Genomic DNA, 19,117 nt, shown 5'->3' on the forward strand with positions numbered 1-19,117 from the left:
TTTACTGAGACTCTGGGAGATAGGATCGCTGAGCTATTTCATATTAGAAAAGGAAAGGAAAATAAAACAAGAAAGAAAAAACATGCAGACAAGAGAGGACAATATAGATATAGATAAAAAGAAAAGAAACAGGCTCTTATCATTTTCTTATTGGTTAAGGAGATTCCAAAGCCATTATAGAGGATTAGCAAAAAGGTTAATCTGCTTTAGTTGTTCACTTGTCAAAAGTGAATTTATAGGGTTTGAAAATCCTTCCTATGGTGAAACAAGAAAAAATCCCCCTTTCCCTCCTCTGCCCCTCCCTTCTGCAGGCAGCACAAGAACAGGAACAGGAACACAGGGAACCCTACAACGTGGCGGCACCCTCCTCTGCCTTGCCCTTGCCTGTGTGCTGGCACCTGTGGGAGCTCTGGTTTGGCAGTGCTTGTCCCCACTCCCTATCACTTGCGTGGGGTGGCTGTGATGCTCGGGGAATGGAGGATCATGTCTGAGGGATGTAACCATCCTCCTGCACTCCTCTGCCTTACCTGGAACAATTCCTAGGCTGTTTCACTCATTGATACTGACAGCAGTCAGGGCAAACCTGGTCCCCTGGCTGGATTTGGGCTTCCAGGCTGATTTCTAAAGCAGAACAGAGATAGAGGCTGTTGACAGATGTTGCCAAAAACTACAGGCTGGGGGCTTTCCGTCCTCAAGGGAAGTGTTCACCCCTGGATCCACATCTCAGTGTCCTCCTGGCCGCCCAGTGCAGCCACTGGTTCACCCCAGATGTGTTTTCCTGGGCTGCCCATGCCATGACTCCTCCAAGCAGCCGATGCCCTTCAGTCGTTCCAGTGCCGCTGCAAGAAACAACCCAGGGTAAAAACAATCCTTCAAGATCAAAAACAAGAAGCATTTTCTGTGTAGCTGAAATTCAGTGGGATGTGTTAGTCAGGTGTTAAAACTATGTTTCATAAAAAACCAGAAACCGTAAAATCATGGAGTAGTTTGGCTTGAAAGGGAGCTTTAAAGATGATCTTAAAATTGTGCCTAATAAAGTTATTCAACCCAGTGCCAACTAGCAAAAAGAACTCTAATAAAATCATTTTAATTTGATGATAATTACAATAAATCTGTCTCTCCCCAAAGGCCATTTCATCCCATGGGAAGAGTGGAATCTCTCCACTGGGTACTAGCGTTATTAGTGATACTACTACAATAGTGATGCTGGCTATCAGAGATGCTGTCCATGCGGGAGGGCTGCAGGGTACCACGCAATGAACCACGATGGAACCAGACAACAGCTTGTTATAGGTTAGCAAGCATAGCCCCGGAAGGGATGTCCTTGCTAAGGGGTGCTTACAGGTTCCTCTGGGACCTGATAGAACCTATCAGTGGCCAGTTTGAATATGGACAATTCTTTAAGCCACTTAAAGTTGTGACCGCCTCTGTGATACACACTTAAGAACAGACAAACCCCCAAGCTCTCTCTCGTTTCTGGCGCTGGCACAGGTGGCTGCGGGGCCGAGCGGGGCCCAGTGGGGCCGGCCCAGGCCCTGCTTGGGCCAGGCCGGGCCGAGCCACGGCTCCAGGATGACCCCCCCCAGCAGGGCTGTGGGCAGCCAGAGCGGCTCGGAATTATTATCAAAATTACATTCAACTTCTACCATATTCCACCCCTAGACAGTTCAGTACAATTACAATATAAGTTTCTCACTATCATGCTACTTAACTTATGACTTAATACTTGGTTTGCCCAGTATTCCTCCTAATTAATCTTTATCTCACAGCTCTCATCAATTGCCCGCGTTCTCCACCATTTTGTAGCGGGTTGGTGTTTCTGCCTGGCTACAAACCCAACCCGCTACACAGCTTCACCCCGAAGCATTCCAGTTGGCATTTCAGAGATCTTACACCGCCTCGTGCTGTCCAAATCCCCCTGTGCTCGGCAGGCAGCACTCGTTTTTCGGAAGTTCTGGGCTATCTGGCTTTTCACCGGCTACGGGAACAGCTTGGGCCGGTGATGGTTTCTAACCCTGCCCGGCAGCCGGCGGCTCCCGGCCGGGGCTGAAGGAGGGATGGCGGCTCCCGCTCGGCGCTGCGGGCGGTGCTGGGCCGGGGCAGCGCCAGGGGGCGCCGCCGAGCGCCGCAGCGGGCCCGGCTCTGTGGTGCGGCCGCCATGGGCGCCGAGCGGGAGGCGCGGGCCTGCGCCGCCTTCTACGGCACACGGGGCCTCGCCGCCACCGTGCTCTCCTGCCTGCGCTGCCTGCGGCACTTCGCGGGGTAAGAGCGCGGGCCCCTGGGAGGGAGCTCCCGGTGTCCCCCCGGGTGCGAGTGCATCGGGAAAGCCGCGGTGTGCAGCGCCCGGGCATCCCCCGGGCGCGGGTCGGGAGGAGGGGAACAAGGGAGGGGGTGTGAGAAGATCGATACCCAGCAAGGGGTTCGAGCCACGCTCACGTGCCCCCCATTCCCTTCCTGCCCGCTCAGCAGCAGCAGGGCTGCAGTTTTCAGGATTTTCGAGCCCTTCTGCCCCCCCCAGGGGTTTGCATGTGCTGAGCTTTGAGGATTTCGTGTAGCTCTCCCCCGCCACCGTCCCTCCTTCCTCGCTCCAGTGCAATGCTGAGTGCAGTCAGAAGAGAGGAGAACCGCAAGCTGGGGCGCTCCAACCCTAATATCTACCAAGCTGGAGCACCCCTACCCCTATCCAAATCAAGATGGGGCACCCCAATCCCAGATCCCTCTGAGCTGGGGTATTCCCCCACTACAAACTTCACCGAGCCAGGGTGTCCTCACCCCCATCCTTGTCCTGTTCCAGGAGTACTGCCAAGAGATGCAAAGAGAAGCACCTGGAGGAAGCTCTCCAGCTGACGCGGGTGCTGAGCGAGGGTCTGCAGGCGCTGGGTGAGGCAGAGGCACGACCCCTGCTCCGCTGTGTCCTGGCTTTCCAGATGGAGGCAACCAGCAGCTCCAGCTCCTTCCAGAAACTGGAACAGGTCTGTAAGGCAATCAGCTGGGCTGGCTTTGTCCACTCCTGGGACAGCTCTGGAGCTTTCCGGCATCCTTACCAGCAAAGGGGCCCAGAGGTGCTGCAGGCTCTCCCAGTAGCACTTGGCAGCTGGTGTCTCCCGGGGGTCTGGGCAGAGCAGCTGACTTGGGGTGTCTCTTGGCAGATGGTGACCCAGCTGGCAGTGGGGAAGGAAGCCCTGTTGGCCCAGGAGGTAGACAGGCTGCTGGCCAGCCTGGCACCACAGGGAGAGGTGAGAGAACCCCAGCTGTGCAGTGGCACTGGCTTTCAGGGGGACTTGCCTGGAGACCATGTGTGACAGGGACCTGTTGGTTTGGGCTGCTTCCAGTCCACTTCACTTCCCACCATTCTGGGGACTTGCCCTTGGCTGCAGCTGGCAACACGTGGCTGCCTATCACAGCAGCCCTTTGCTCATCTCTGGGGCAGCTTCTGGCACTGGCAGAACCCTCCTGCCGAAGGCACTGAACCCCAGCATGTTGTCACACAGGACGAACTATCCTTCTGTCCCTGCAGGTGCTGTCTCCTGGGGACCTTCAGTCAGGTCAGTCTCTGGTCCGTCCCTTCCAGGGTCTTCTCCCAGCCCACACCACCAGTGCACAGGACACTTCTTGCCAACCCAAACTGGGTCCTTTGTGCTCATGGGAGGGGTAGCGGGGGTCAGCCAGATCCGTGTAATCTCTACAGAGGTCCCAGCAGCATCCAGTGCTCTGCCCACCCACAGCTGGAAACCAGACAAGCCAAAGCATCCCCTGCATCGCAGCTCCATTCTTACCTCACGTACCAACAGCGCAGCCCTTGGCTGAACCGGGATCAGGGCTGGCTGCAGGAGGGCTGGGGGCTGATGCTGTCCCTTTGCCTGCAGTGTCCATGTTCCTGGAGGAGAGCAGCCTGGGCCGGCAGCACTGGCGGCAGAACCTGGCCCCGCTGCTGCAGCGCCTGGCCACCACCCTGCGCTGGGTGCTGCAGGGCCAGCCCGCACCCGGCAGCACGTGGGGCTACCTGGTCATCAAGGTAAGAGCCAGACTGGGGAGCAGGGGAATCGGTACCTGCAAGGACTGGCCGGGCACTGGCAGCAATGTCCAGAGGGATGTAACGCATCAAGCTGCTTTGAATGGCCGTTCCTGGGGCATTGCTGCTTTTTCAGAGGTGAGAAATACTGATCATCCCTGTGGCACTTCCTGCTCTTCCAGGCCTGCCTCCAGGTCTTCCAGGCCCTGCCAAAGGATGTAGCCCCCCTGGTGTGGTGCACGTCAGGGAAGAGTGAGACCCTGCAGAGCCTCTTGGGACTGCTGCTGGCGGTGGTTTGGGGGAAGGTGCGTACAGCCCTTGGAGGGATGGAGCTGCCTGTCCCATGGAGCAGAGCAGTGCTGTCCTTCCCAGGTGCTTTCCCCGTTCCCCTCCCCAAGCCAAGCCTGCAGAGACAGCCCCGTGTCTGGTATGTCTGAGAGACCCCATGTAGCTGCTTGCAGGGGCAGTTAAATGGGGTTGAGGTTTAAGTGGTGTTTTGAGTTGTGCATTTGCCTCCCTGCGAGTCCAGGCCCTGAACAAGGACACAAGGCTGCTGGCGGGCACAGCCCTGAGCATGTTGGTGAACACGGCCCCCCAGCCCCAGCATGGGGCCAGTGCTGTGCTGACCCTGTTCCAGCTCCCCAGCCAAGGTGCGTGCTCCATCCTGAGCTGGGGACGGCCTCTGGCAAAGGGTGACAGGTGTGTTTGGGTGTGAGGGGACAGAGGCTGGTGCCAAGCTGGACTTGGCTGCTGTGTCTGTCTCTTGGGGTCTGGGATCTCCAGCTGTCTCCGGCCACCTCCCATGGACGCTCTGGAATGAGCCATGGCAGTTGCTCCCAGAGCAGCATTTGGGTTTGCCACCTTCCTTCCGTCCAGTGCAGCCATTTCCCAGCAGGCACTGGGGAGCTGAAGTTTGGGGAGCTTGTGGTGGAAGTGCCCCCTGTCCTGGAACCAGATGGGCTGGAGAAGCTGGTGCTCACCAGAGGTTTGCTGACGTGCTGCAAGATGGACATCCTCAGCTGCCAGCTGGAGGGCTTCCCCCACAAGGTAGGAGAACTCAAACCTAGCAGACAGGGCTTGAGGGAGCCCTTGGAGAGGGCTGGCAGCCACCCGTGGTGCCTGCGGATCCTTGGGGGATGAAGTCAGGCTGCACCCCTCCACACCAGCAGCTCCATGCATCCTGCTGAGCACAGTTAGCCAGGAGCCTGCTTTTTCCAAAGACACCCAAGCAGGGATTTCTCTCTCCTGGGGGCCTGGGAAACAAAGTGGTGCCAAGAGCCCCTACACAAGCAAAGCAGTCTTCACCCTGTGCTCCCAGAGCATGAACCCAGGGCTGCCTGTTCAGGGCACAGCCTCAGCTCTGCCCACTTCTAGCCTCTCCCAAGTCCTCACGAGCTGAGGACTTCCAGGCAGGGAGCAGAGGTGAGCTCTGTAAGAGCAGGAGAACCAGGCAGCACTCTCCTTGCCTGTCTCATGGCAGGGTTTTCTCACCCTGGAAATCCCATGCCTGCCCGCTCCCTGAGCTGCTGTGCTCCTGCAGGCCTGCCTGCTGCTGGACGTGGTCTTTCCTGCTGTGTGTGCCCTGACCAGGGAGCAGAACAACTGCCACTACTACTGCTTCCAAGGTAGGAGATGGTGACCCTGCCATGGTGGGGAGGTTTGAAAGGTTCACTGTGCTCATGATGCACGGAGCCCCTGTGTGCTTCATCTTCTCCCAGGGAAGGTGCTTTTCTGGGTCTTGGTAGCTGGTTTGGAAACTGCTGTTAATTTCTGCTCCAGCCCAATGGACACTAACCCTTTTGGGGTCTTGTGTACCTGATGGGGGAACTGCTTCCCCTGCACACAGGGTCCCTAAGCCCACAGCCTGTGCTGGCTCTGCTGTAGGCAAGTCTGGGGCGAGGGCTGCAGCAGAACGCTCTGTTTTGGCAGCCTGTGCACTGTGGCTGCAGCGCCTGCGGGAGGGCCTGGCTGCTCTCTGGCACCTGACGGGGACCCGCATCCTGGCCCAGGACAGTGAGCTCCTCCAGGAGGTGACCCAGCTGCTGTGGAACAATGCAGAGACCCCGGTAAGGACACGATGCCAAAGGGCCATAATGTGGCAGCCAGGAACAGCTTCACCTGGCTTGGCTGCTGTCCCCAGCCCATAGCACACCCCTGCCTGTTTCAGCTCCATCAGCTAAACACGCTCCCTTGCCTGCAGCTGCCAGGGCAGGGGCAGCCACACTGCTGAGGTCATGGCATTTGTCACACACAGGCTCTAAAGGGCCACGTCCCAGTGCTTCACCTGCCATGGGACAAGAAGACATGAGAGGGAGCCCACCCTAAGCCCTGTTTGCTATCCTCCCACAGGTGGAAGGGGTGTCTGAGTTCATCCACAGCTCCTTCCGATTGCTCCTGGAGATCTACCACCTTGAGTGCCAGCACTTCCAGGACCAGGAGACACCCCTCTACCAACAGATGCTGCAGAGGGTGATTTCAATGCCGTGGCAGATTAAAGCAAGATACATGCCCCTGTGTGCCATCGTCCCCTACATGGGCAGCCAGCAGGTAGGGAAGGCAGGGGTATGGGGAATCTTGGTCTCAGCTGGCTCTGCTGCTGAGGTGGCACAGCCTCTGTCCACTGCCTGTCACCTTCTACCCAGCTCAGCTGTGTGGGCAGGCAGCCTTCCCACCCAGAGGGGCTGTTTTAGCATCACCCAGGGGGATAGCATCCCTGGAGTAGTGAGCTACAGCAGTTCATCCCTGGGGAGTGCCAGTGGGAAGGGAAACTTTGCCTGTCAGTGCCCACCAAAAGCTGGCCAAAAGCAGGTTGAGGTACCAGAGATACTCAGTGCCAGGGGTGCCTGCAGTGTGGCCTGTACCCATCTGTCCTTCCCCCAAATGCAGCTTTCAGCCCAACAGGGAGATGAGGGTCACTTGCCTTTCTCCCAGGTGCTGGACGCCTACCTGGACCTGCCACAGCACCTCCTGAGCTGCCTCTCCACCAACCACCTGTGTCCTGCTGCGGCCGAGGTCTACAAGGTCCTGGTGCGGCAGCAGTGCAGTGAGTGGCGGGATGGGCAGCGGGGCACAGAGGTGGCCTTGGCGGAGCAGTGGGCACTGTGCTGGCTCCCCCTGCTCTCCCAGGCCCTCCGCTCCCCCCTGCCCATCCTGCAGAGCAACGCTGCCAACCACCTCCTGGCCTGGACCCTGCGGCAGCTCCCGGCCACCCAGGCACCGCTGGCTGCCCAGTTTGGTGGCGAGGACACGACGTCACTCCGGGCTTGGGTGTCACTGCTGAAGGCACAGAAGAGCATGGCAGGGGCCCTGCCGCTGGGGGATGAGGCGCTGCAGCGGCTCTCCCGCTGCCTGGGCACCCGCGAGGAGGGCGTTCGGCTGGCAGCGCTGAGTCTGCTCTGCTGCAGCCCCAACACCAACCAGCCCCTCTCGGGCACCGAGGTGCGGCTGCTGCAGGAGTTCCTGCCCCTCAACCTCAACTGCGACTCCTCCTCATTCCGGCAGCTGCTGCAGGCAGCGATGAGGAAGGCGCTGGTCCGGCTGCGGGACAGCTCGCTGGCCCAGCTGCGGGGGAAGGCACCGCGAGGCACCGGGCAGGGCGAGGGAGCTGGGCAGCTCGCCCAGGCAGTAGGTGAGGCGGCCACCCAACACCTCCACCACAGCCCTGGGAGACTGACATGTGCCCAGCATCCCTCGCTGCTGTGCTTTCCGCCCACAGGTTTTGTGGAATGGCTGCTGCAGCTCAGCATCGCCTCACTCAGCCCAGGCTCCAACTACCAGAGGAAGAAGACGGCTCTGCTCCTCCTGGTCGCTGTTTTGGAGACCTGCACAGACACCTGGAGCCCCGACAGGAAGAAAGGCCAGCCCCCACGTGAGTACAGGCAAGCTGCCTGGAGTATCACCCTCAGCTGTGGGGATACTCCCAGCCAATCCCATCCCACTGCCCCGTGTCCCCGTCACAGGGACCATGGCCACACTGCTGAGCTACGCCAGGCAGAGCGGCTGCTGGGACTTCTTCTCCCAGCCCAATTTGTTGGTGCTGCTGAGCTGCCTGCAGGACAGCACTAACGAGGTGAGCCTCCTAAAACCAAGGGGAGGTCATAAAGATGCCTGCCTTGGCCTCAAGCAGGCTCAGAGGGGAAACCCACCATGCTTCCCATTTTCCTATGCCCCACTTTTCCCCATGTCTTCTCTGTCCTGGCAGATTAGAGACTTGGCCTCAGAGCTGCTTGTCCGCTACTTCCCTGCCACATTCCCCGAGCCCATTGCCCTGGCTCTCTTTCAGCTGGCCCAGGACACCCTGGGCAGCCCCCGAGTGCAGGAGGCTGAAGCTGGAGCTGTGCTGATGAAGACCATCCTGCAGAAGTATGAGCTCCTGGCAGCCCCCAACTTCTCCCTGTGGTGGCACAGGACCCCCCAAGAGCGTGTTGGCAGCACTGGTGCCTCACCAGTCTGTGTTCAACCAGTCTGGGTTTGCAATAGCCTTGCAGTGGGAAGCTGGGGAGGGTTGAGGTACAGGAGTCTGCACCAGGGGAGGAAGGCGCCGCATAGCACAAGATGGGCAGGAATTCCCTGGTACTCACAGCAGGATCTGCCTGTTGCCCCAGGTCAGACAGTGGCATCATGAAGAGCCTGTCCCTGGAGGCTGAGGCAGCCCTGACACTGCCCAGCCGAGGGCTGTGCTTCGCCCAGCACCTTCTCCACGAGCTGCAAGCCCAGTACAAGGTGGCGTGCCAGGACCTGCTGCGGGCAGCAGCCACCGCACCGATGCACGGTATGGCCCCGGCAGGGCAGGACAGGGCAGGGAGCAGCTCCTGCAGCAGCTCCCTGGGAACTGGAGCAGGCCAGAATCATGGCAGAACTCAGGCCCAGCTCGTTGCTGGTGCTACAACCTTGCCTCAGTTTCCCTGTTTTGCCACTCCCTCTGCCTTGCACACCCCTCACCCAGGGCCCTGTTCACTCCCCTGCCCCTGAGCCATGTCAGCCATGGGCTCAGGCAGGAGAGGCAGGGCTGTGCTGACCCCGCAACGAGCAGAGGTGGGTGTTCTGCAGGAGCCATCGCAGCCCTGCGCAGGTGTCTGCTCCAGGTGCCGGACGTGGCTGTCTCCATGCAGGCTGCAGAGTTGGTGCCGAGCTGGCAGGAGCTCCTCACCCGCCTCGTGACCACAGTGAGAGACATCACCTCCTTCCTCCTGGGTGCTCTGCAGAGCCAGCAGGGCCCTGGTGCTGATGAGCAAGGTGAGTGTGTCCCCATGGGGGCAGAACCATCCCTGGGAACCACTGACAACTCCATCACAGCCATTCCTGGCCCAGCAGCCCTCCAGCCCAAGGGGAATGCACTTGTATTCCGTAGAATTCCCCACAGCAGGGGACCGTGGTGGGGCTGGGCCTGGCTTTGGGTCCCTTTCTCAACTCCATGGGAGAACAGCAGCACTAGAGGCAAAAGCCTTCCAGAAGCAGTGAGGCACCTGCCAGATGAAAACGATTGGGAGAGGAGGGGCTGGCAGAGCCTTTACAGCAATGGCTTGGAAAGAGCAGTGGGCAAAGTACAGCTGCAGTCCTGAGTGGGGCACGTGGCAGGGCAGGAGCCATTGCCATTTGTGTGCATTCTGACAGGGGACTGCAGGTCCTCCCAAACCCCAGCAGCATCCCCCTCCCACTGCCCTACACCACCCTGCTCAGACCAGGCTTTTCCTTTTGCAGCTGCTGCCCCATCCTTTGCAGAGATGGGGAATGCCATTGGCTCCCTCATCATGCTGGGGAAGGGCCGGGGGCAAGAGGAAGAGGAGGGGGACTCAATCCTGCTGTCAGAGGAGCACAGCCTGATCCTGACTTGCTGCTGGGTGTCAGTGAAGGTGTGGACCCCTCTTCATGGCATTGGGAGAGGGGCAGCCCAGCATGGCACCCATCGTCCAGCCCACCCCAGCTGCTGCTTCACCTCCCTCTGTGGCATTCATCCACACTGGGGATGAACACGGGAGAATTTCTGTCCTTATCTCAGTGCTCTCACACATGTCCTCACCCCATTCCAGGAAGGATGAAACCACCAGCCTCCCCAAAAGCAGCCCCCTCCCTGCCTGCCCTTATGCTTCTTCCCAGACACTGACAGTCCCCTGCTGTGGCAGAGCCAGGCTGCCTGGCTTGCAGCCCTGCTGCTATCCATCCCAGGTTCTCCTCCTCCCTGCCAGTCTTGCTGACCTTCCTCTTCTTCCCAGGAGATTGGGCTGCTCCTGGGGGACCTGGCCGAGCTGCTGCTATCCCCAGCACTGCCTGCTGAACTGGGGCCCCTCCTGCTGCTCCCCACCCTGCAGATGGCCACCAGGGTGTTCCAGGAAATCCTGCTGCGGTGCCGGCACTGGGTAAGAGCGTATCTGAGCCCTTACCCATCCCTCCAGCCCTGTCCCAGCCCTGGCATACTGGGGTGGAGGGAGGGAGAGTGCAGTGGGGCAGGGTCTGCTCTGGGGCAGGACGTGGGGATGGCTGGAAGCACCTTGGTTGGGATCCCAGTGCCAGACCTCATCACATCCCCACACCATTATGTCTTCTCACTTGCTCTTCCCCTTTGCAAAGAGTTTCCTGGGGCCATGGGGGGGCTGGTGGGTGCAGCCTTTGGGGTGTGGGGGCCTGACCCTGCTCTGCCCCAGGGAGCAGTGGAGGGCTGCAGCATGGGCTTCACCAAATTCTGTGCTGCTCTGCTGAACCACCCGCATCCGGAGCTGCAGGCCATCCCACGGGCTGTGCTGGAGCAGGTACAGTACTCATTGTGCCCCTTGTTTCCCGTGTGCCCCAGGGAACACTAGGGTCGTTTCTCAGTGTCCCCTCTCCCTGGGGCAAGCACCCTCCTGGCAGCTGAGGTGCTGGTGCCCTCCTTGCAGGGCAGCTGCAGGTTCCAGGTGACAGGTGTCCGGCCACAGCTCGGGTGGGTTTTGTTCCTCTGTCAGGGCTTGGAGGCGCTGAGCGGGCCCCGGAGCAGCTCGGTCACGCGCCGTGCTGCCGGCTTCCCCATGCTCTTCCTCTGCATCGTCAGCGGGGAGGCCCCGGCGCAGGCACGGCCGCTGCTGACCCGCTGCATCCAGACACTGCTGACCTTGGCCACCACGGCACTGCCACAGGACTGGGACCAGACCCTCGACCTCCCACAGGTGAGTGTGGCACTCCTGGCTGCTGGAGCCCCTTTGGGAAGAGGGTAATATGTGCTGGGTCCCCTGAAGGGAGCTGTGCCAGGTACCCAGCGTGAGACTGTAAGAACTCAGATGAGCAAAAACCCAGAGCCCTGGTCATGCTGTCCAGCCCGGCAGCCTGGGAGCTGACGGCCTCTTGGATCTCCTGTCTTTTCCCACGCTCTTCCCCTCACATGGTAGCATGAGCCCCCTCCCGGCATGGTGCCGCTGAGCGCCGTGTGCTCTCCCCAGGTGTGTGCCCTCCACGTGCTGCAGACGCTGGTCCGCGGGGCGGGGCTGGGCGGGGCCGTGCTGTGCCATGCCACACCCATGATGGCCCTGGCGCTGCGGGGCCTGGGCTCGCCGTGCTGGGCCATGAGGAACGCGGCCATCCAGCTCTTCAGTGAGTACTGACAGAGAGATCCCACAGCGCTCAGGGTTCGGAGCTTGTCTGGGGCGAAGCGCAGAGGGTTGGCAGGGTTGGGTGGGACCTGACGCTGCCTCCTCTGTCCCTGCAGGTGCCCTCACGTCCCGGCTGCTGGGACAGCCATGGAGCCACAGGGATGGCTGCCCATCAGAGGGTCTGAGCCTGCATGCCTTCCTCGGGCAGCATCCAAAGTTGGGCGCTGTGCTGCTCGGAGAGCTCAGAGTGGCCACAGCACCCACATCGGGGGGGCCTCGCCTGCACCCTGCACTCCACGCCATCCTCACCCTCCTGGCCCAGCTGCAGCCTGGTGCTGACAGTCCCAGCAGGTAAGGGGCAGTGTGGATGCTGTGCCTCAGCCAAGGGCTTCTGCAGTGGGAAGGACTCCCATGGTGCCAAGGCTGGCCCCGGCTCCTGCGAGATTTTACTCCAGCCAGAACATCACCACGTGGTGTCTTTTTTGCTCCACAGCCCCTCTGCTCCCTTCCTGGGGCCACTGCTGGGGCTGGCGGAGAGCCCCATCTACGCCGTACGAGCAATGGCTGCCAAGGCTCTGGTGCCCGCTGTGCCCCCACCCCAGCGCCACGGGCTCCTCCTGCAGCTGGCCCAGCAGCTCCCTGCAGCACCCGGACAGACCCGCTCGCACAACGCTGTCCACGGGCACCTGCTGCAGATGCGGGCGCTGCTGGCCTCTGCCACGGGCACCGGGGGGTGAGTGCTGCCCTGCTGTCTCCCCAGCTGGGGTCACTCTGTGCCAAATGCAGCCTTTTGGCCACAGAAGGGTGCCCAGCCTGGCGCTGTGCCCCATGGTAAGGCTGTGTCTCCGTGCAGGCTGTCAGCCAAGGCGCTGTGCCCCGTGGCTCTGCAGCTGGAGGCGCGGGGATGGCTGCTCACCCCTGCCCAGCGCTGTCCCCTCGTCCGTGCCGCCTTCCTCCAGGTCCTCACCCTCCTGCCCACATCCTTCAGCCCTGGCTTCACCCAGTACATCCATGACACCATCAGTGCTGAGCTGGGCAGCCTCCTGCAGGGGGGAAGGTCAGGCTGCACCGAGCCACAGGTACCGCTTCCTGCCAGGGAATCATGGCCACACCTGACTGGCAGTGAGCCTGGGCAGGGACAGGGGGATTCATCGCTCCAGGCTGAGCACTGGAAGGGGAATCTTGGTTTTTTCCTGCAGGTGGGTTCAGCCACCCTCCACCAAACCATGGCTCACTTCATGTGCAGCGAGGCAGCCCGGCTGGCAGACAGCGAGCGGATTGCTGCTGTCTGCTCACTTCTACAGCAGCCCAACCCCGACATCCAGCTTGCCATCCTGAGCTGGGTGATCACTGGGGAGGGAGGAACGTGCAAGGAGGTGGAGAGTGCTCTTGGGCTGACATTGCTGGTATGACAGCACAAAAGTCACCAAGTAAAGCAGGGGGCCCCAATGCACCACGCAGATGGGACCCCTGAGATCCCATTGCTGAGAAGCTTGGTGCTCCCCAGGCTGAGGGTGTACCAGTCCTGCAGTGCTGGGACCACTAACCACTAACATGTACCTTCTTTCCCATTGTCAACTAGGAGAGCTTGCGGTCAGTGCTGCAAGAGAGAAGGGACAAAGAGTTCCTGAGATTGTACCTTGAGGCTTTGCTGCATCTTTACAGAGATCCCTCATCATGGTCCCAGGAAGCTTCCAGTAAGCTTCAGGGCTCCTCAGCATCCTGCCTGGAGATGCTGCTGCACGTGGTGGAGGCTGAGTGTCCTGGGCCTGATCTCCTCTTCCAGGCACTGTGTGCTGCCAGCCTGCTGCTCGCCCACCGGTAGGTCCCTGCTGCTGCCAGGGAGCTGCCCAACTCTTCCAGCAGATTCATCCTTAGTCCGTGCTAGAAACAGCCATGACTTCTCTCCCATGAATCACAGCATTGCGCCTGACTCCTGCAATCTCAGGGCAGCCGGTGGCTTTTGGTCCCCTGGATGGAGCAGAAAGGTGTGCTTGAATTCCCTCTCCTTCCCTGGCCTCTGGCAGGTTTGGGGACGAGGACGGCGCGCTGGTGGAGCGCTGGTGTGCGGCGCTGGAGGAGTGCAGCCGGTCCACTTGGTCCGAGGTGCTGCGGCTGGCAGCCGCCCGCTCCCTGCAGATGGCGGGGGCTGGCGTGGTGCGGCGATCCCTGTCCTGTCCCTCGCTCGTCCCTGTGGCTCTGCGGTAGGTCACTGAGCCCATCCCTGGGGGTGGCTGTGCTTGCAGCCAGTTTCCAGCAGCACTGCTCCCTGCAGCCCCAGCCCCAGCCTGCTGGAGGTTAATGTCCCCTGCAAAAACTCAAGGGTATTGAAGAAAACCCCACTCATTCAAAAATCACTGGCACTCAAGAGCTCACAGTCTACAAAAAATTATGTGGGTGGCATTTTAATACAAGCAGCCAGTCCCTTATGGGCAGCAGATGGCATTGCTGGGTCCTTCAATCCTCAGCACAGCCCCTACCCTCCCAAGCTCCAAGATTTTGGGTGGTGGCTGTGTCTTTCACATTCCAGGAGAAAAGTCCCTCAGAGAAGGATTCCTCTGAAGTCCCATCCTTCCCTCCTCTCCAAGCAGGCTGGGATGCTCTGGGGCATGCAGTATGCTTCCCTTCCCTTCTCTTCCCTTCCCTCAGGCTGATAAACATGGCCATTCAGCTTCTGCAAGATGAGGAGCGAGAGGTCCGGCATGAGGCCTCAGGTTTCGCCAGCCTCCTGCGGCAGAGCCCAGGGGAGCCTCTCCGAGATGGCTGCATCTTTGTGCAGGACAATGTGGGGCTCCAGAGCCTCCTGCAGCTCCTTCTGGGAGAGTTTGGGGAGCACCCTGAGACCTTCAACTCACTACTTCAGCACATCCCCATCTTAGATCTCAGGAGCGTTGTGGAGGAGCTGGAGGCTAACAAGTGAGTTGCTGGACCTGTGGACTGGCATGAGGGAGTGTGGGGTACCACAGGACCAGCCCTTGGCTTCACTCACACCTTGGCTTTCCCCCCAGAGCTGCCAGCCTGTACAAGGAGGATGAACCCAATGTTTTTGCGGAGCCCGCTGTCCTGGCACAGCAGCTGCTCCCTGTCCTTGTGCAGCTCCTGGAGAAGGCTCCTGCTGGCAGTCCCCTCCATGCCTCAGCTCTGCACTGGCTGAAGGCCACAGGCCCCAGTGTGCTGAGGGACCTGCAGTACTGTAAACACTGCTGGAGCCAAGGTATGGTGAGCGTGGAGTCCCTGGGACAAGCGAAGTGTCCTTGTGCCCCAGGCCAGCTCTGCCCAGGGGGACCCTGCCACACTCACAGCTCCTTCACCCCCTCTCTCCACAGGGACCGCTGTCCACTGGGGGATGAAGGCGCTGGGCTGTGCCAAACTCCACACAGCCCTGGCCGTGCTGCTGGTGAGAGCCCGGCTGATGGCACAGGTGCTGCAGGTGCTGGGGGAAGGTGCCATGGCCATGCCAGGGCTGGGCTATGGCACCCAGGAGTTGGAGCAGGAGCTGCAGCTGGTACAGGGGCTGCTGGTACAGCACGGGCTGGCCCCTGTGCCAAATCAGGACAATGCACCAGGAGAGCTGGGACCACCCACGGAGACTGACAGCTCCAGGCATGCAGAAGTGTGACACGAAATCCTGCAGCTGTGTCCCTCCATTTGCTGGATGCTCGCTCTGACCAGCAGCCAGGCCTGCAGGTTTGGTGGTGTAACTCAGGGGAACCCCACTCACAGTGTGAGACACACTCACTTTTGTTTCTAACTCTCCAGTTGAGGGCTCCAGTGCAGTATTGCCTTGGCCCATGTCCATGGCTTCCTTGTCCTCACTTCTGGCTGGCAGGAGACCTGTGCCCCAGAGCTCTCACACCCCCTCATGCTCAACTCCCACCACCTGTTTTTTTAACCAGCGCTTTGGTCCTTGGCTGACCTGGGCTTTTATCCCAAATAAAGAGGCCAAGAACATTGCCAGTGTTGAAGCCTTTTAATTTGCCTGCCCAGAAGGGTGGTGTGCGAGTGGGCTGCAGGCACCAAACACGTCCTGGGGCAGCAAACAGGCAACACCCACTGGCTGCAGTGGAGCAAGATCCAGCCCTGGCATGGCACACGCTCCCACCCCGGGCTGTGGTACCACAACCCAAAGCTGGAGTAGGGACCCCATCAGCAAGGTCATGTCGTGCTGGGTGAGGAGTGGGGAAGGGCAGCAGCACACCCAGCCCAGCCTCATTCCTTCCAGCGGGGGCTGCTGAGCCCCATGGCTGGAACTGGACCACCGGCACCATTGCCCACGTGCAGACTTTGGGTGTCTGTTTAATTTCTCTCTGCAAAGACCAGCAGGCAGCTGAACCGCCCTGCAAGGCTCACCTGGTACTGCAGTGAATGAGTTCAGACAAGAGGAAGGACGCTGCCTCCATCCTCACGTGTCTTGCCGGCCGCAGCTCCCTGAAAGTGTGATGTCATGGCTGAGCGTGACATCATCACACACGTCACCACTGCATCATCTTCTCACCCAGACTTAACCTCATTGTGCTGTTGTTCTACCATTAATCACCACACTTTAGCAATTCCCTTATTTTTAATCTTTTTAAGAAGGGTTTTTCCATTCTTCAACAAAATATTTAATGGACAACAGAGGGAGCTGGCTCCAAGGGTGAGCAGCAAACCTGCAGAAGGGTGAAGTTATGAAAGAGACCACATTTTTATTCCATTCCCCACCTCCCCAGCAAGGAGTGGTGCCATGGGGAGGCTCAGCTCACCTTCCCAGGGGGATCCTACACGAAGATGAGAGCTGGTGGGGAGCAGACACAGCCCTCCTGCAGGCCCTCCTGCACCCACGAGCCCTGGCACCCTACCACAGAAGCAGCCACCCAGAATGTCCTGGAAGGGAAAAATCAGTGAGAACTGTGGTGTGCCATTGATAAATATATTTTTTTAAAAATTAAATACAGTTTTATATATGGGTTTATATAATATATATAATAATGACAGTCAGACTAGATGATCATTGTATGTCCCTCCCAACAGAGATATTCTATTCTATTTAAATACGTTTATTTTTATATTATAATATTGGTTTATAGGACGTACTATTGATTTATTTAATAATATGATGGTATACTATAATATTGTGGCATATTTTAACATAATTATAGCTTTGCATACTAATATTATAATTAGAATATAAGCAGAAAATGCCTTAGAGGCAGGGACAGATGTTCCTCAGGAGAGATCCCACGGTGGGGATGCCACAAATTAGCACTTACCTGGCTCCTTGCAGCCCGTGTCCAGTGCAGTGGGGACGGCGCTGGGACAGATTCCCCCAGCATTCCACACACACCTGCTTGTCCCGGTGCAGCCGGCGGCTCCAGGCTTGCCCACGGCACAGGGGCCCCACCTGCGTCAGGCGGAAATAGCCGCAGTAGCTGGGGAGGGGGGAGCTGGGGAGCGGGGAAAACGTGGGGAGAAAAGAGGGAAAATGGTGGTCGGAAGGTAGGACAGAGGTTGTGGTGGTTTTTTCATGGATTGGGGTATAAGAGGGATGTGGGTTTGGGAGGTGGCAGAGGGGCCTTGGCTGGTGAGGTGAGAAGAGTAATGGCTCTGAGGGGGTGCAGAGGGATCATGGTTTGGAGGGTGGGAAGGATAATGCTTATAGGGGCATGCAAAGGGCCGTGGTTTTGTATGGGGGTGCAACAGGGTCATGGTTTGGGGCAGGGAGGAGAGTAATGGTGGGGGGAAGGAAAAAGGACCGGGATCTGGGGGTTGCAAAGGGGTCATGAATGCAAGGGGGGTGCAGAGGGGTCCCAGCTTTGGGGAGGGGGGCTACAGAGGGGCCCCAACTCCACACATACCCAGAGGGCTCCTCCGGCAGCAGCAGCCCAGCTCTTTGCCAGGGATCTCTCAAGTCCTGGCTGAAGGAGCTGGGCAGTATCTTGGCTACCTCTGGCAGAAGAGCAGCTGTGAGGGGCACGGGGATGATTAAAGACACCCCAGGACGGGCAACGGGGACGGCAGCACATGGGGACGACCACGCAGGAGGGCAGCAGGCAGCCCACGTTACCTTTGGCCGTCCCGCAGGTCGGGTGCTGCCCCAGGCAGCCGCGGCGCTGCTTGAGGTCGGGACAGGGATCCCCTCCGTGCCGGGGCGGGACAGTGACCTGGCGGCTGCGGGCCCTGCTGCCAACCCCGCACGGGGAGCTGCACCCGCTCCACGGCCCCCAGGGCCCCACAGCACAGCCCACCGCTGCCAGGGATGGAGGAGAGGGAAAAAAAAGACTTTCAGTGTCATGAACAACGGAAAGAGCAGAGCAGGGGAGATGCGGCACAGGGGAGGGGGAGAGGGGAGGAAGGACAAGGGCCAGAGTGACCCCAGCAGCCCCTCTTCCCTGACCCCTGCCAGTGCAGGGGCATTGTGAGCTGCTTCCGCAGGGCTTTATCCTTGTGTGCATCGCGCTGAGCTGGACCCGGCTAATCTCCCCGGAGATTAGGAAGGGCTGACTGCGGCAATTGTCCAGGGGGCCGTGGCCGGCGCCTGCCTGCCCAGATTTGGGTCCCCAGGGCAGGCTGGTTCTGCACTCCCCAAGTCCACGAGCCCTGGTTTGGCACCTTCATTGCAGCCCCCGGTTCCCCGGTCCCTGTGCCCCGGTCACTGCCTGTGCCAGTAGCAGAGGCGACACCGGGGCTTGTCCTGCTGGGTCCCACGCTGACCACTCAGGCTTGCGGTGACAGCGCTACCATCAGCTGCAGACCCGAGGCCGCCCCTGCGGGCTCTCTCATTGTACTGGGGCCAGCCAGACATTCAGCATGGAAAAAAGGGGACAAATGGGACATTGCTACAAATCCAGCCCAGCCGGCATCCCCAGACACATCCTCTAACCACTCAAAGTACGGGGCTAACAGGTAACAGCAAACACTCGCCACCGAGCACAGCAGCCCAGGCTGGTGTCCCCAGCCGCGGTCCGGCCAGTGCCATCCCCTCGGCCACTCACCGGCACGGCGGCACGTGGCGAGGTAGTCCTGGCAGCAGTCCCCCGTCCTCTGGCAGTACGAGTCGCAGTAGCAGAGAGCCCGGCGGGTGCCGGGGGCCCAGCAGGCGTTGTTCCTGCCGGGGCAGCAGCGGTGCCGGCAGCTGCCCGTGGCACCCACCAGGCAGCCGGTGGCCAGCAGCCAAACCGCCCAGAGCAGCGGGCCCCGCATGGCAGCGGAGCCTGCGAGCCCCGCGGGACGATGGCTCTGCCCCGCACCAGCGAACTCCGGATGAGCAGAGAGGGCTGTGCCCGTGGCCGCGGTGGGAGCTCCGGCCGTGCCGCACCGCCCCCGGGCTGGGCGGGGGGACAAAGCCCGTTCCCTTCTGCTCCACCGCCCCTCGCCGTCCCTTGGCTCCACGGCAGGGCAAGGACTTCATACAATTAACCAGGATTATTAACAAAGCACTGTGCATGAGACAACAGAACCCTGCCAGGGAGCATCTGTGAATGGGCAGTACTGGGCTGGAGCTGATGCTCCCCCAGGAGCACCATCTCGGCATGATGGGCAGTCCCGTCCCCCACCCACAGGGCAGGAG

General features: G+C 59.9%; 2 protein-coding genes across 6 annotated transcripts; one reads left to right on the forward strand and one right to left on the reverse strand.

Moving 5' to 3' along the window:
- Positions 1–2,141: 2,141 nt before the first annotated feature.
- LOC121667847 (thyroid adenoma-associated protein homolog) lies at positions 2,142–15,524 on the forward strand. 2 transcript variants are annotated; one of them, XM_042034952.1, is made up of 30 exons: positions 2,142–2,262; positions 2,795–2,972; positions 3,150–3,236; positions 3,518–3,545; positions 3,867–4,015; positions 4,195–4,317; positions 4,542–4,662; positions 4,905–5,059; positions 5,553–5,637; positions 5,942–6,078; positions 6,362–6,559; positions 6,944–7,640; positions 7,728–7,880; positions 7,972–8,374; positions 8,617–8,783; positions 9,062–9,247; positions 9,713–9,864; positions 10,225–10,368; positions 10,654–10,758; positions 10,951–11,151; positions 11,422–11,572; positions 11,688–11,922; positions 12,065–12,304; positions 12,425–12,650; positions 12,771–12,977; positions 13,154–13,392; positions 13,599–13,775; positions 14,221–14,487; positions 14,580–14,785; positions 14,898–15,524. In XM_042034952.1, the coding sequence occupies exons 1-30, from the start codon at positions 2,159–2,161 to the stop codon at positions 15,188–15,190; spliced, it is 5,814 nt and encodes a 1,937-aa protein (XP_041890886.1). In that variant the 5' UTR covers positions 2,142–2,158; the 3' UTR covers positions 15,191–15,524. The 2 variants fall into 2 exon arrangements, with proteins under 2 accessions (XP_041890886.1, XP_041890887.1); XM_042034953.1 differs by lacking the exons at positions 2,142–2,262; positions 2,795–2,972; positions 3,150–3,236; positions 3,518–3,545; positions 3,867–4,015 and having other exon boundaries at positions 4,145–4,439; positions 7,972–8,081; positions 8,214–8,374; positions 10,885–11,151.
- Positions 15,525–15,526: 2 nt separating this feature from the next.
- Positions 15,527–19,059, reverse strand: LOC121667850 (somatomedin-B and thrombospondin type-1 domain-containing protein-like). Of its 4 annotated transcripts, none has more exons than XR_006017172.1 (6): positions 18,543–19,059; positions 17,615–17,797; positions 17,406–17,511; positions 16,821–16,951; positions 16,314–16,434; positions 15,527–16,220 (listed from the first exon to the last, which is right to left on the reverse strand). XR_006017172.1 is itself a non-coding variant. In XM_042034962.1 (6 exons), exons 1-5 carry the CDS (start codon positions 18,748–18,750, stop codon positions 16,329–16,331), a joined length of 777 nt encoding a protein of 258 aa, XP_041890896.1. In that variant the 5' UTR covers positions 18,751–19,059; the 3' UTR covers positions 15,527–15,999; positions 16,314–16,328. The 4 variants fall into 4 exon arrangements, 3 of the variants coding, with proteins under 3 accessions (XP_041890896.1, XP_041890895.1, XP_041890897.1); XM_042034962.1 differs by having other exon boundaries at positions 15,527–15,999; positions 16,821–16,994; XM_042034961.1 differs by having other exon boundaries at positions 16,821–16,994.
- Between the last annotated feature and the right edge of the window lie 58 nt (positions 19,060–19,117).

Source organism: Corvus kubaryi, unplaced genomic scaffold, assembly GCF_017639235.1.
Source record: "Corvus kubaryi isolate FWS band 111438036 unplaced genomic scaffold, C.kubaryi_AGA036_p1.0 37382, whole genome shotgun sequence".
NCBI lineage: Eukaryota > Metazoa > Chordata > Aves > Passeriformes > Corvidae > Corvus > Corvus kubaryi.